The 12178-nt window shown below is 39.5% G+C and overlaps 1 protein-coding gene across 2 annotated transcripts in view; it reads left to right on the forward strand.

Annotated features, from left to right (window-relative positions):
* UGGT1 (UDP-glucose glycoprotein glucosyltransferase 1) overlaps positions 1-12178 on the forward strand; it is a 131469-nt gene that overhangs the window by 104354 nt on the left and 14937 nt on the right. For both annotated transcript variants that reach the window (XM_040619470.1, XM_040619480.1), the window contains 9 exons: positions 1268-1426; positions 1957-2042; positions 4569-4653; positions 5901-5989; positions 6523-6627; positions 8075-8159; positions 8779-8961; positions 10503-10663; positions 11727-11841. In XM_040619470.1, coding sequence (XP_040475404.1) covers positions 1268-1426; positions 1957-2042; positions 4569-4653; positions 5901-5989; positions 6523-6627; positions 8075-8159; positions 8779-8961; positions 10503-10663; positions 11727-11841 — 1068 coding nt within the window. The remainder of the gene's footprint in view (positions 1-1267; positions 1427-1956; positions 2043-4568; positions 4654-5900; positions 5990-6522; positions 6628-8074; positions 8160-8778; positions 8962-10502; positions 10664-11726; positions 11842-12178) is intronic.

The following is a 12178-nucleotide window of genomic DNA, read 5'->3' on the forward strand; positions in this document are numbered from 1 at the left end:
TTAAAACATATGGTCTTTACTTACAAGGAGCTTACAACATCTCAGAACCTCCTTCCTTTCTAAAACAACTGTCTCTGTGTCTTTCCTACATATTCTTCCTACAATTGAAGCCTGTTTCCTGGTTCTTCTTGGGAATTGGGAGACCAGGAACTTGAAGATGGTTATTAAAGGACTTCTCAGCCTCCTTTTCATTAGGGTAAAGAAGAATCCTTTAGGTGTTAAGTTAGGGAAGAGTGTGTGTACACACTTGCCTTATTCCTCACCTCAAACCTGTCCACCATGTTTGTTAACAAACAGAAAATGCTGTCTTTGCCCTTGAAGAACCAACTTTTGCTGTGGAGATTGTAAGGTGGCCACAGAAAGCACTAAAGAGCAGCGTAAGGAGGCACAGAACAGACGCAGAGCAGCTTTCTTCCATGTTCTTAGAGTTTTTGCTGCTCTTTCCTAGGCTTTCTCAGCTTTCTTTGTATCTGCTGAAAACATAGAGCCTGGGACTTGGTGAGCGTGTGGAGGTTAGCCCTGAGTTTCCATTGTTAGGCTTTTGGAATTTAGTGTTGCAGTAACATATTAAGCTCCAAATAGTGTGTTATTAGCATTAGATAGGATTACAGAGCCAAGTGCGAACCAGCCTGGGATAAAACCCTTTAATTTACTAAAGCCTAGCTGCCCCAACACCTTGCAATTATATCGTATTTTCTACAAGGAATCAGTAATAATTTAGGCTGTTGATGCAGAACATGAATGGTTTTTTGCCATTATGGAACCATCAGATACATTGTGGATATTTGCATTTAGAGCAGCAGTAGTATTTTCAGCTATATCCTGTAGGCTGAGAGGAACTTATGTTTCTCTCTGCTGTTTCTCATTGTTTTTTTGTTATCTTCTTTATTCTTTAGCTTTTAGATCGGTGCATTCTTTTGGCAGTGTGTTTTACATGGTTTTCCCAATACTACTTCCTAGATGATAGCCTTTTCCTCTCATCTGTACATCTGTACAAAACTTCCTTGCACAATCAAGATACAGAGCATTTCTGTCACCCCAGAAAGTTCTCTTGTGCCCCTTTGCAGTCAGTCCCCTCCCCTTTCTGTCACTATAGTTTTGCCTTTTCTTAAATTTCTTAGAAATATGATGTACAGTATGCAGCCCTTTATGTCTGGCTTTGTTCACTTTGTATAGTGCATTTGAAGTCTATGTTGTTGCATGTCTCAAGAGTTTGTTTCTTTTTATTGCTGAGTAATTTTCAAGTTATTTAATTCTGCTGTTGCAGGTGGATAGTGTGGTGGCTGCTGAGTATGAGCTGGAGTACCTCTTACTCGAAGGTCACTGCTATGACATCACCACAGGCCAGCCCCCACGAGGATTGCAGTTTACATTAGGAACTTCGGCCAACCCAGTCATTGTGGATACCATTGTTATGGCCAATCTGGTAAATAATCAGTACATCAGGTAGCGGCATTGAGTCATGTTAATTTGGGCACTGTAGTTTATGATGAAGCAGTTTGCATTCTGAACATGAGTGAGATTAAAATTCATGATTGACTGAATTTGGTCAATATACAAATCATAAGTTAAACTTACAGATTGGAATTACATGTTAGCCTAAAAAAATGCTAGAATATTCTGAATATTCTGTTCTGATCAAATTGGCCCCTGCAAATGTATTGCTTCAGAGCTGACGGCATTTTTCTTGGCTTTGGAGGTTTGTAGCTTTTTCACACTTGACACATTGATCCTTCACTCACTTACAGATCAAGGGCCCCTTTCTTGGCTTCACTGGCCTGTATTTTGCTAGTGTTTCTAATGGGTAGATTTCTTTTTGTAAAAAGCATTGCGCTGAAATTATGACTGTCTTATTTAAAATATGAGTGATATTTCAGAAGAGGAAATAACTGCTCCTCAGAAACAGCATTTTGATGTTTCAAAGAGAACTAAAATTTGCCTTTCTTCTTGCCTTAGGGCTACTTTCAGTTAAAAGCCAACCCAGGAGCTTGGATTCTCAGACTAAGGAAGGGTCGGTCTGAAGATATTTATAGAATCTACAGGTAGGATTAAGTGATGTGTAGGTGCTTTTTTTCCAGAACATTTTACAGGGAATCAGCTTGAATTGAGTACTACACTGGCAGTTAGCCAGGGAATAAGGATTTAATTTATGTGTGATGAAACAATGCTTTTCCAGGAAATTGAGTATGGAAGAATTGTCAGGGTATGATTGGGTAATAAGTGTTATAAATACTAGTAAGTATAGTCAAGTTTCACTCTTTGTGCTAACAGCATCTTAGAATCAGATCATTCTCTCAGTTTGATGAAAACCATAGGCAAATGAGAAATTGAGTCATTTCAAGAAAGGAGAAAAGAAATGAATAATAGTCAAACTTTTCTACCTAGACAGTGTATTTCTTGACTCTAGGTGAATTGCAGATACACAGTAGGTGTAAGCTTTGGCCATGAAATCTTGGGGCTAGCACTGAGTTTCTTGGTCTGTGGTAGGTAGTATGGAAGTACTTCCAGAGCATTTCGTCAGTCACCAGGTTTTTGCCTTCACGTTTGCTATGGCTGCCTATTAGTTCAAAAAAAATTATACTGCCATTTTGAGTTTATCTTTGTGTATGGTGTAAGAGACTGGTCCAGTTTCATTCTTCTGCATGTGACTGCCCAATTTTCCCAGCACCATTTATTGAAGAGACTTTTTTCCATTGGATATATTCTTTCCTGTTTTGTCGAAGATTTGTTTACCATAGAGTTGAAGGTCCATTTCTGGGATCTCTGTTCTGTTCCATTGATCTTTGTGTCTGTTTTTGTGCCAATACCATGCTGTCTTGATGATCATAACTTTGTAATATAGCTTGAAGTCAGGTATTGTGATGCCCCCAGTTTTGGTTTTCTTTTTTCATCATTCCCCTGGCGATTCAGGGTCTTTTCTGGTTCCATACAAATTTTACGAGTGTTTGTTCCAGCTCTGTGAAAAATGTCGTTGGTATTTTGATAGGGATTGCATTGAAAATGTAGGTTGCTCTGGGCCGCATAGACATTTTAACAGTGTTTATTCTTCCAATCCATGAGCATGGTTTCACTCATATGTGGAACATAAGGAATAGCGTGGAGGACCATAGGGGAAGGGAGGGAAAACTGAATCGGAAGAAATCAGAGAGGGAGACCAACCATGAGAGACTCTGGATTCCGGGAAACAAACTGAGGGTTACAGAAGGGAGGGGGTCGGGGGGATGGGGTAACCGGGTGATGGGTATTAAGGAGGGCACATGTGGTGATAAGCACTGGGTGTTATATGCAGCTAATGAATCGTTGAACACTACATCAAAAACTAATGATGTAGTATATGTTGACTAATTGAAGATAAAAAAAAAGAGTTAAAAGGGGAAATAAAAAAATTATACGCCTTTTAAAAGGTATAATCTGAATTCTGTTTAACACAATTTAAATTAGTTTTAAGCTATGTGAAGTTCATGTCAATTTTTAGGGAGTGATTTCCATTATAGTGTATTTAGAACACCCTCTTGTGTCATCTTAGTTCTATAGGGTCTGTAGAGCAGTGTGGGTTCTTCAAGCCGTGTTATAATAACATATTCATTGTAAATGCTAGGTTTTCTTCCAAATAATGTTTTAGTAAATACAGTTTTGCAAAATTTAATCCCATCTTAAGAAGTTTCCTTGTTCTTCTTCTAAACCCTGTCCCTGCCGTGTGCCCTTTCCCTGGCTGCTCTTCCCCCTTCCCTAGGAGTGTGGAGTCCTCCTCTCTTCCTACTTTCTAGGGTGCCCTTCATCTTGGATATCCCCAGACTCTGTAGTGTTTTATGCTCCCCCATCAGAATCTTACCTTGCCTGAGAACTCCGCTCTCTGCTGATGATAGTGAATGCAATGAATTAATATTTTATCATGGCTTTCTGCACTTAACACCTTGAAAATTGGTGCCTGTAATAGCTGATTGGGGATATCTTATTTTTAACTTTAAATGTTTCCTGTTCTGCCTCAGACATCCCTGCAAATAGAGCTTGTTATAGTTGTTTCTCCAGAATACGGGCACCAGATTGAGTACAGGGCCTAGAGTTGGCTGATTGTGTGCCTCCAGGTAGAAGGATAGAATAGATGCCTTTACAGAACTCTGAAGTAGAGCCGTGCTTTGTTACTTGCCCATTGAAAGAGTAGCCGTGATGTGTTTCTGGTGGTGGTGCAGAGTGGCTCATGCCCTTGGGCAGTCCTTTATTGCTGGTGCTGAACTTGGCTCAGGCTTTGTGAATACGGGTGCGCATCATGCGCTTGCCAGCACTGGGAGCCTCTTACTCTGTGAAAGGTAAAGAGGAGACTCAAGAAGGAAGTTTGGGTTGTGACTGATTGGAATGTTCAATGTTTGAAGGATAAAGATTCCGACAAATGCTTCTGTGTAGCTTGAAGGGACTTCCTGCAGGTTGCAAGAAAATAATTTGTTCTGGAAAACTCCTTTGTGATAAAGATGATGGACAATATGGCAGATTGATGTTAGACCACTTACTGCATTTTGAGAATTGTGATTTGTAATGCCTGTCTTATTCTTTCCCTTTCTTTTCTCTCTAAGCCACGATGGCACAGATTCTCCTCCTGATGCTGATGAGGTGGTTGTTGTCCTCAACAACTTCAAGAGCAAAATTATTAAAGTGAAGGTGAGTTTGGTAATACTTAAGGCAGCTACTCTTTACGGTGGGTAAAAATAGCAGTATTCTGGCATTCAGTAGCTCTTATCTAGAAATAGGTGGGTGTGTTAACTGATAATGCTGTCACTGTGGTCATCATTTTACAATATATATGCATATCAAATCATCACATTGTACACCTTCAATTTATATAATGTTGTTTGTCAGTAATTATATCTCAGTAAAGCTGAGGGGAAGAAAAACCAGCTTAAGACTTTAATTCACCTTTGGTATTTTAGTGTTTATTGGAATGCCTTTTTTTTTTTTTTCTCCCTGAGAGAGAGATCATGCAGGGCAGGGTTGGGGGGAGACTAAGGAGGGAGAGAGAAAGAGAAAGAGAGAATCCTAAGCAGGCTCCACACCCAGTGCAGAGACCGATGCAGGGTTCGTTCTTGACCCTGAGATTATGACCTGAGGCAAAATCATGAGTCAGACGTTTAGCCCGCTGAGCCACCCAGGGGCCCGGAATACTTCTTTAAATGTGAGATGTCTTTTGTAAATACACATTTTTGGCTTTTTTCAACTGAGAGATTGCACCTTTTGGGTAATCTCAGTGAGCAAGACAAGTCTCATTTTACATAAAGTGTTTTCACAGATACTGTTTTGCTTACATAGCCATAGTTCACATTATTATTGATGACTCTTCTTAGAAAATTGGGAAGAATGTCAGTGAAAATTTCAACAACAATAATAATTGATAGCCCTATTTCATTTCTTTTCACTTCTCAGAATTTTACGTTCTTAGTGCCTTAAATTAAAAGGTATTATGGAATAAATAATCATTACGCACAGTAAATAACAGAGCAGACCACACATGGTTGAGCAGAAAACTGGTCCCTGTGCTGGTGAGAAGATTCAAGTTGTCTTTATCCTAGTAAATCCTAAAAACAGGCTGTGATATGAAGTGACTTCTTCCTGACAGCGCTCATGTGGGTTGCACTCCACCCCGGGAAAACCAGCTGTCAGCTTGGTGGATTAGGTTTCTAGTTTTGTTTAGACTCTGTTTCCTACACAGTTGAATTTGAGGTTCTTTGACCATTTTCAAAGTAAAAATAGTTGTTATCTAATTAAGGGAGGTTGCTGTCTCATCACCTGAAGTTTTAATGTGATATGTTGAAGATCGTTGTATTGAACTCGTCTAGACTCTAGGTGGGTTGTTGTACTTGTGGGAGAATTCGTTCCCTATTGTTGACAGCACTCCTCGCATGTGGTTACAGGTTCAGAAGAAAGCAGATATGGTGAATGAAGACTTGCTGAGTGATGGAACTAATGAGAATGAATCTGGATTTTGGGACTCCTTCAAATGGTAAATTGGCATCATTAAAAAAAATAGTATCTCTTATGGAAAAACTGAGATATAAGCACCATCCCTCCTTTCTTTTGAGTATAAGAATCCTATCTGGGCCTTTCAGAGTCTGCACTCTGCCACCAAATCTTGTACTTCTATTTAGCGTAGATGAGTGTTTTCCATTGACTAAGTGAAGGAGGTTAATGTCCCCTTGTGGGGAGGTTACTTCTTGACTCTCATTGGGTTGTGCCTGCCTTTTGGAGAGTTCAGTTTACTTGCCATTGAGCAGATCATATTCTGTGGAATAGCCTGTGTTCAGTCTATTCCAGAAGCTATGTGGTACCCTGCAGGCAGCATCCTTCTCTTTTCCTGTGGTGGCTTGGTTGCCTTGTGCCCTCTCGGTGCCAGTGGATGCTTCACCGGCTCCTCCTGCATCACCCCGTAGGGAAGGAATGGGAATGGGAAACACCATCTCTGTAGCTCTCTCCTTAAAGGGCTGTGTGTCTGTACCAGCATTTCAAGTGTTCTTGTTTTTATCTTAATTATTATAGGGGCTTTACAGGAGGACAGAAGACTGAAGACGTGAAACAAGATAAAGATGACATAATTAATATTTTCTCTGTGGCATCTGGTCATCTCTATGAAAGATTTCTTCGGTTAGTCATGTTGATTATTTCAGTATATACAAATGAGTTTGTCACAGTATTCTTATTTAGAGAGTGAATGTTTTAGGGGATTCTGTCTATTAGGCTTCTGTGTATCTGAAGCAGTCTGAGGATTATGAATATATAATTGTATTTGTTTTGATCTGCCAATCTCATAAAGTCTAGCTGTATCATAAATGCATCTGTGTGGATATTACAAGGCTATAAACCTTTATTTTATTTTATTTTTTTTTAAAGATTTTATTTATTTATTCAACAGAGATAGAGACAGCCAGTGAGAGAGGGAACACAAGCAGGGGGAGCGAGAGAGGAAGAAGCAGGCTCATAGCGGAGGAGCCTGATGTGGGGCTCGATCCCATAACGCCGGGATCACGCCCTGAGCCGAAGGCAGACGCTTAACCGCTGTGCCACCCAGGCGCCCCAAGGCTATAAACCTTTAATACCACTGCATGTGCATTATAACTAGTGGTGTTTAATTGGCCACCAAACATTGCTTAAACCAGAAATTAGGAGGTTAACACAGAGAATAGAAGTGGAATAGGGCTATGGACCTGCCTTCCAAGATTCGTAGGAATTTAGAGCCAGGAGTGATCTTAGTTCTTATAGAAGAACACCTCTGTTTTATAGACAGATTCAGAGGGTGAAGGAACGTGCCTGAGGTCACACACCCAGGGCCAAGGAGAAGGCCACAGCCTTGGGCTGGTTGATGCAGTGGTCCCCAGGGGAAGGCTTGGCTGTGAATATGATCCTTTGCTTGAGAGTGACTTTCCTAATGCCAGGGTTCATTTTACTTTTAATTTTCCATGACAAATCTAGGATGGCAAATAATTAAACGTCATTTTGCTCAGGTTCAGCCTCCCATTTCCAAGAAATAACTGACCTAAAATAGTTAATGTCAATTGTTGGTAATAAATCAATTTAATTAAATTCCTTGACTCAGTTTGTTTTTTTCTGTTTTCAAAGTAGGATATCCTGATGCTGTAGCCATTTCCTATCCCCTGACCTCTCCCTGCTCTCCTCCCTGGCAGGGTCTTCAGTCGAGGCTGTGGGGGGCAGTGTAGCCACACAGAGCTGCTGTGGCCTTATAGGTTTTCTTTTCAGAGTCCTGTAGTATTTAACCACAACCTTCATTATTCATTTGTACCATAATTAAGATAGCAGTTCATGAAGCAGTTCATTTAAAGATGAAACATGATTAAAACATTTGCCTGTATGAGGTGTATTTTTATGAGTGAGAAATACTCTTTCTTTCCCATTCAGTGATAACTTTATATAATAAGTGCAGTTTTCCATTTTCCATTACTAAGGGTCTCTCTTTGCCATCAGTTTGCTCTGCCATGAAGAACATTTAGCAGTCTTATGATTGACTACTTGATTTCATTGAGATTAAAAAGCATTGTAAGATTATTATTGATTATTATTTGCTTTTGTTTGACAGTATAATGATGCTATCAGTACTGAAGAATACCAAGACTCCTGTGAAATTCTGGTTCCTGAAGAATTATTTGTCTCCCACATTTAAGGTTTGTTCCTCAGGAGAAAGGGAAGGATTCTTATTAAGGAGATATGTATGGTATATTATACTTTTTACTGCTTCAGTTTTACTTGTATGATTTAAAAATTTTCCTTTTAATTAGGTTTCCCTTCTTCAGTTGCATATATTTATTTATTTATTTATTTTAAGTAATCTCAACACCCAGCGGTGGGGCTCAAACTGACTACCCCAAGATCAAGAATCTCATGCTCTTCCAGCTAAGCCACCAGGTGCCCTAGTTGCATATTTCTATGTTCATTCCAGACTGGATTATTTTGGAGGAACAGTCATTATAAAACCAAACACAAAATTATGTACCTGTTTGAAGCTTGGATAACATTGGAGGAAAATCTGTATCTTTTGTTTTGATGAAATAAAATTCTCTTTCTCTGAACATGTGTATTATGGTTTAATTAGAAAGCACAGTGCAAGTTATTCTGTATTCTTTTATGTAGTCACAGGTGAGTCAGGGTCAGATTTCTGTATTAGACCACTGTTATGGTAAATGTGTTGCTTGTGCCATAATCATGATGGCTGACTCACATTATAGAGTTGATTTTCTTCATCAAAGTAAATGGTCGTTTGTTGTTTCCTATGTCCAAAAACAGGAGTTCATACCTTATATGGCAAATGAATACAATTTCCAGTATGAGCTTGTCCAGTACAAATGGCCTCGGTGGCTTCATCAACAGACTGAGAAACAGCGCATCATCTGGGGTTACAAGATCCTCTTCTTGGATGTGCTCTTCCCACTAGTTGTTGACAAATTCCTGTTTGTGGATGCTGATCAGGTGAGCTCTTACAAGCCAGATTTAAACAGTTCATATTGGGGCGCCTGGGTGGCTCAGTCGTTAAGCGTCTGCCTTCGGCTCAGGTCATGATCCCGGGGTCTTGGGTTTAAGCCCTGCATCAGGCTCCCTGCTCAGTGGGAAGCCTACTTCTCCCTCTCCCGCTCCCCGTGCTTGTGTTCCCTCTCGCTGTCTCTCTCTCTCTATCAGATAAATAAATAAAATCTTAAAAAAAAAAACAAACAGTTTGTATTAAAGGCATTAGACTTCCTTCTCCTTTTTAAATGATTTTGTTTTTCTAGTTACAGAAAAATACATGCTTATGTTACATTTTTTAGAACATATGGAAAGTTACAGCCAGATGTGATCACTTTTAAAATTTGCATTTGATGTATCTCCTTTTCGTCTTTTTTTCTATGCCTCTTTTATACAGTTTTGATTACATCACGTATGCAGTTTTGTTTCTTACTTAATTCATGTAACGTACAAACTAGAAACTGGAAGATTGAGGTTTAACGGTGCTTGCCATTATCTCCAATTATTTACCCAAAAGCTAGGAGTTACTGACATGGTTAAGAGAGGGGAAGCTCTAGTCGATAGATAGGCCTGGCCTTGATAATTTGAAACTCTTCAGCTATTCTTCCTTCTGTCAAGATTTGACCTAAAAGGAACACACTGTGGTTTTAGACCATACAAACTCAAAAAGTGTGAATATAGTTTTCCTTTACAATCTTACCCCTTACCCTGAGCTGGCTGAAACCTGAGGTAATCACCTGAATAGTAGTGATATGTAATATGTACAAAAGTCATGCCGCCAGAGGCTTCATCTGCCTCTTTGGAATTACCTGCCTCATCTGGCTCACTATCACAACTGGCTTGACCTAAAGCATGCTTTCTGCATTCTGATATAAGCACACTTATTCTTTGTTGAGTACTTGCTGTGTGTCAGGGATCTTTCCACAGCTGTCCATGTATTGATTCATGTAATCCTGTGAGTTCTCCATTTTACATGTGACTGAGGAAACTCAGTCACAGAGAGGCTAAGTAGTGTAAATTTGTTTTATTTCTACCTTTTTGAATACTTAGAATACTGTGTGCCAAGCATGAGGCAAAGTGTCTTCTTATATGTTTGCGAAGGCAGTCAGCTAATCAGTGTAAGAATCTGGGCTCAGGCCAGGTCTACCACTGGAGCCTGTGCCATTAACCTCAGAGCTGCTCTCTGCAATGTCTCGGTGAGGCACTCTGTATTTTAAGGAAACTGCTGCCTGCTTGGCTGTTTAACAAAGGACTTGTGGTCGTCTACGTGGCTCAGTCGGTTAAGTGTCTGACTCTTGGTTTTCGGCTCAGGTCATGATCTCAGGGTCGTGAGATGGAGCCCTGTGTCAGGCTCTGCACTGGGTGTGAAGCCTATTTAAGATTCTCTGTCTTCCTCTCCCTCTGCGCCTCCCTCCCCCCATCCTTTCTGGCCCTCCCTCTAAAACAAACCAAAACAAAACAAAACAAAACAAAACAAAACAAATGACTTGTGATCTTCTTTTCTCCAGATTGTACGAACGGATCTGAAAGAGTTACGAGATTTCAATTTGGATGGTGCTCCTTATGGCTATACTCCTTTCTGTGATAGCCGAAAAGAAATGGATGGCTACAGGTTCTGGAAATCAGGGTACTGGGCCAGTCATTTGGCTGGGCGAAAGTATCATATCAGGTATTAAAAGAGGAGTACTCCCAATGCTGTTTGATTTTCTTTTCTTAAAAAATTTATTTTGCATATTTGAAATTGTGAATAGGTAATAAATTAATACAGTTCAAAAATAAAAATTATAAAAAATACGCTGTGAAAAATAATCTTCCCAGTCCTTTCTGTCTTCTACCCAGTTCCCATTTCTACAACAGATAACCTCTGTTAATTTACTATATGTCTTTCCAGAGTTTCTTGATTCTTACATTAACAACTGAACTTCTTTTTTTTACACAAAATATACCATCATATTTACAGTTTTGTGCCTTGCTTTATGTAATATCTCTAGTAGATCTTACATCAGTGTGTTGGAGAGAGACTTTCCTTTTTACATCTACGTATTATTCCAGTATATATGTTATTTATGGTATTTTGCTGTGACATATGGCATTGCAGTGAATAATTAAATACCTCATTTAGTATATTTCAAATATATCTGTAGGACAAATTCCTAGAAGTAGAACTCCTAGGTTGGACTGTGTAACATTACATTATCTGCTCTGGGCCGAGTGTGGTTTGGAAGATCTGGAAGGTCTGGGATGTGTAGGTAGCAGCATTTACAGAGATAAATGTTGGGGTTTGGTGATTTCTTTATCATTAGTTAATGTTCCTGGTCCAGAGGATCTGTAACACTGTGGAAAAAATTTAAATTTTAAATTACACAGGTAATTTTTTCCCTGCAGCATTTAAGACATCATCAGGATATCTTTGACTGATGGTTAGCTTTTATTACCTAATCTGCTGACATTTGGTAAAAGTTTTCTTTTGTCAGAGATTTAAGGTAGCTACATAAGGAACGCAATTGAATAAGGAAGAGTGACAAAGTGAGCTTGTAGTGGCAGAATATGGGTTTTGCAGTAATTTCCTGAGCCATCTTTGAAGGAACACATATTGACCCTGAGCTCCACTGCGAGGCCACCCCGTACTTTTTCAAAGAGAGGCCAGGATGTTTACCTGGTGACCATTATTCAGTGAGGTTACTTTTTCTGTCACAATCCGTGGTTATAACAAGTAGTTCTTCTCTATCCAGTGCACTGTATGTCGTGGATCTGAAGAAATTTAGGAAAATAGCTGCTGGTGACAGACTCAGGGGACAGTACCAAGGTTTGAGTCAGGATCCTAACAGCCTTTCAAATCTTGATCAAGTAAGTAGCTTTTTTTTTGGTTAACATTTTCAGTGATAAGTATGCAGTATTGTGTCAGGAATTGAATTATTATTTTCCTCTCAATTCTCTCCTATGTTGGGACAGTATTTTGTTTCTTCATGGAGAGGAATTGTGTGGTATATGTGTGTGTGTGTGTATGTGTGTGCGCGCACGTGACATTTTTATCCTCAAGAGAAGACATAGTAGTGAAAAATGTTGTAGGCCTGATGTGAGTTTAGAAAGGAGATGGAAGGAGGATGCTGCCTCTTCAAACCATTACCATATCTTGTAGTTTTGCACCCAAGATATCTTGTCTGATAAATTTGTTTTTCTGCCT

This window comes from Ursus maritimus, unplaced genomic scaffold (genome assembly GCF_017311325.1).
Source record: "Ursus maritimus isolate PB19 unplaced genomic scaffold, ASM1731132v1 scaffold_1, whole genome shotgun sequence".
Taxonomy (NCBI): Eukaryota; Metazoa; Chordata; class Mammalia; order Carnivora; family Ursidae; genus Ursus; species Ursus maritimus.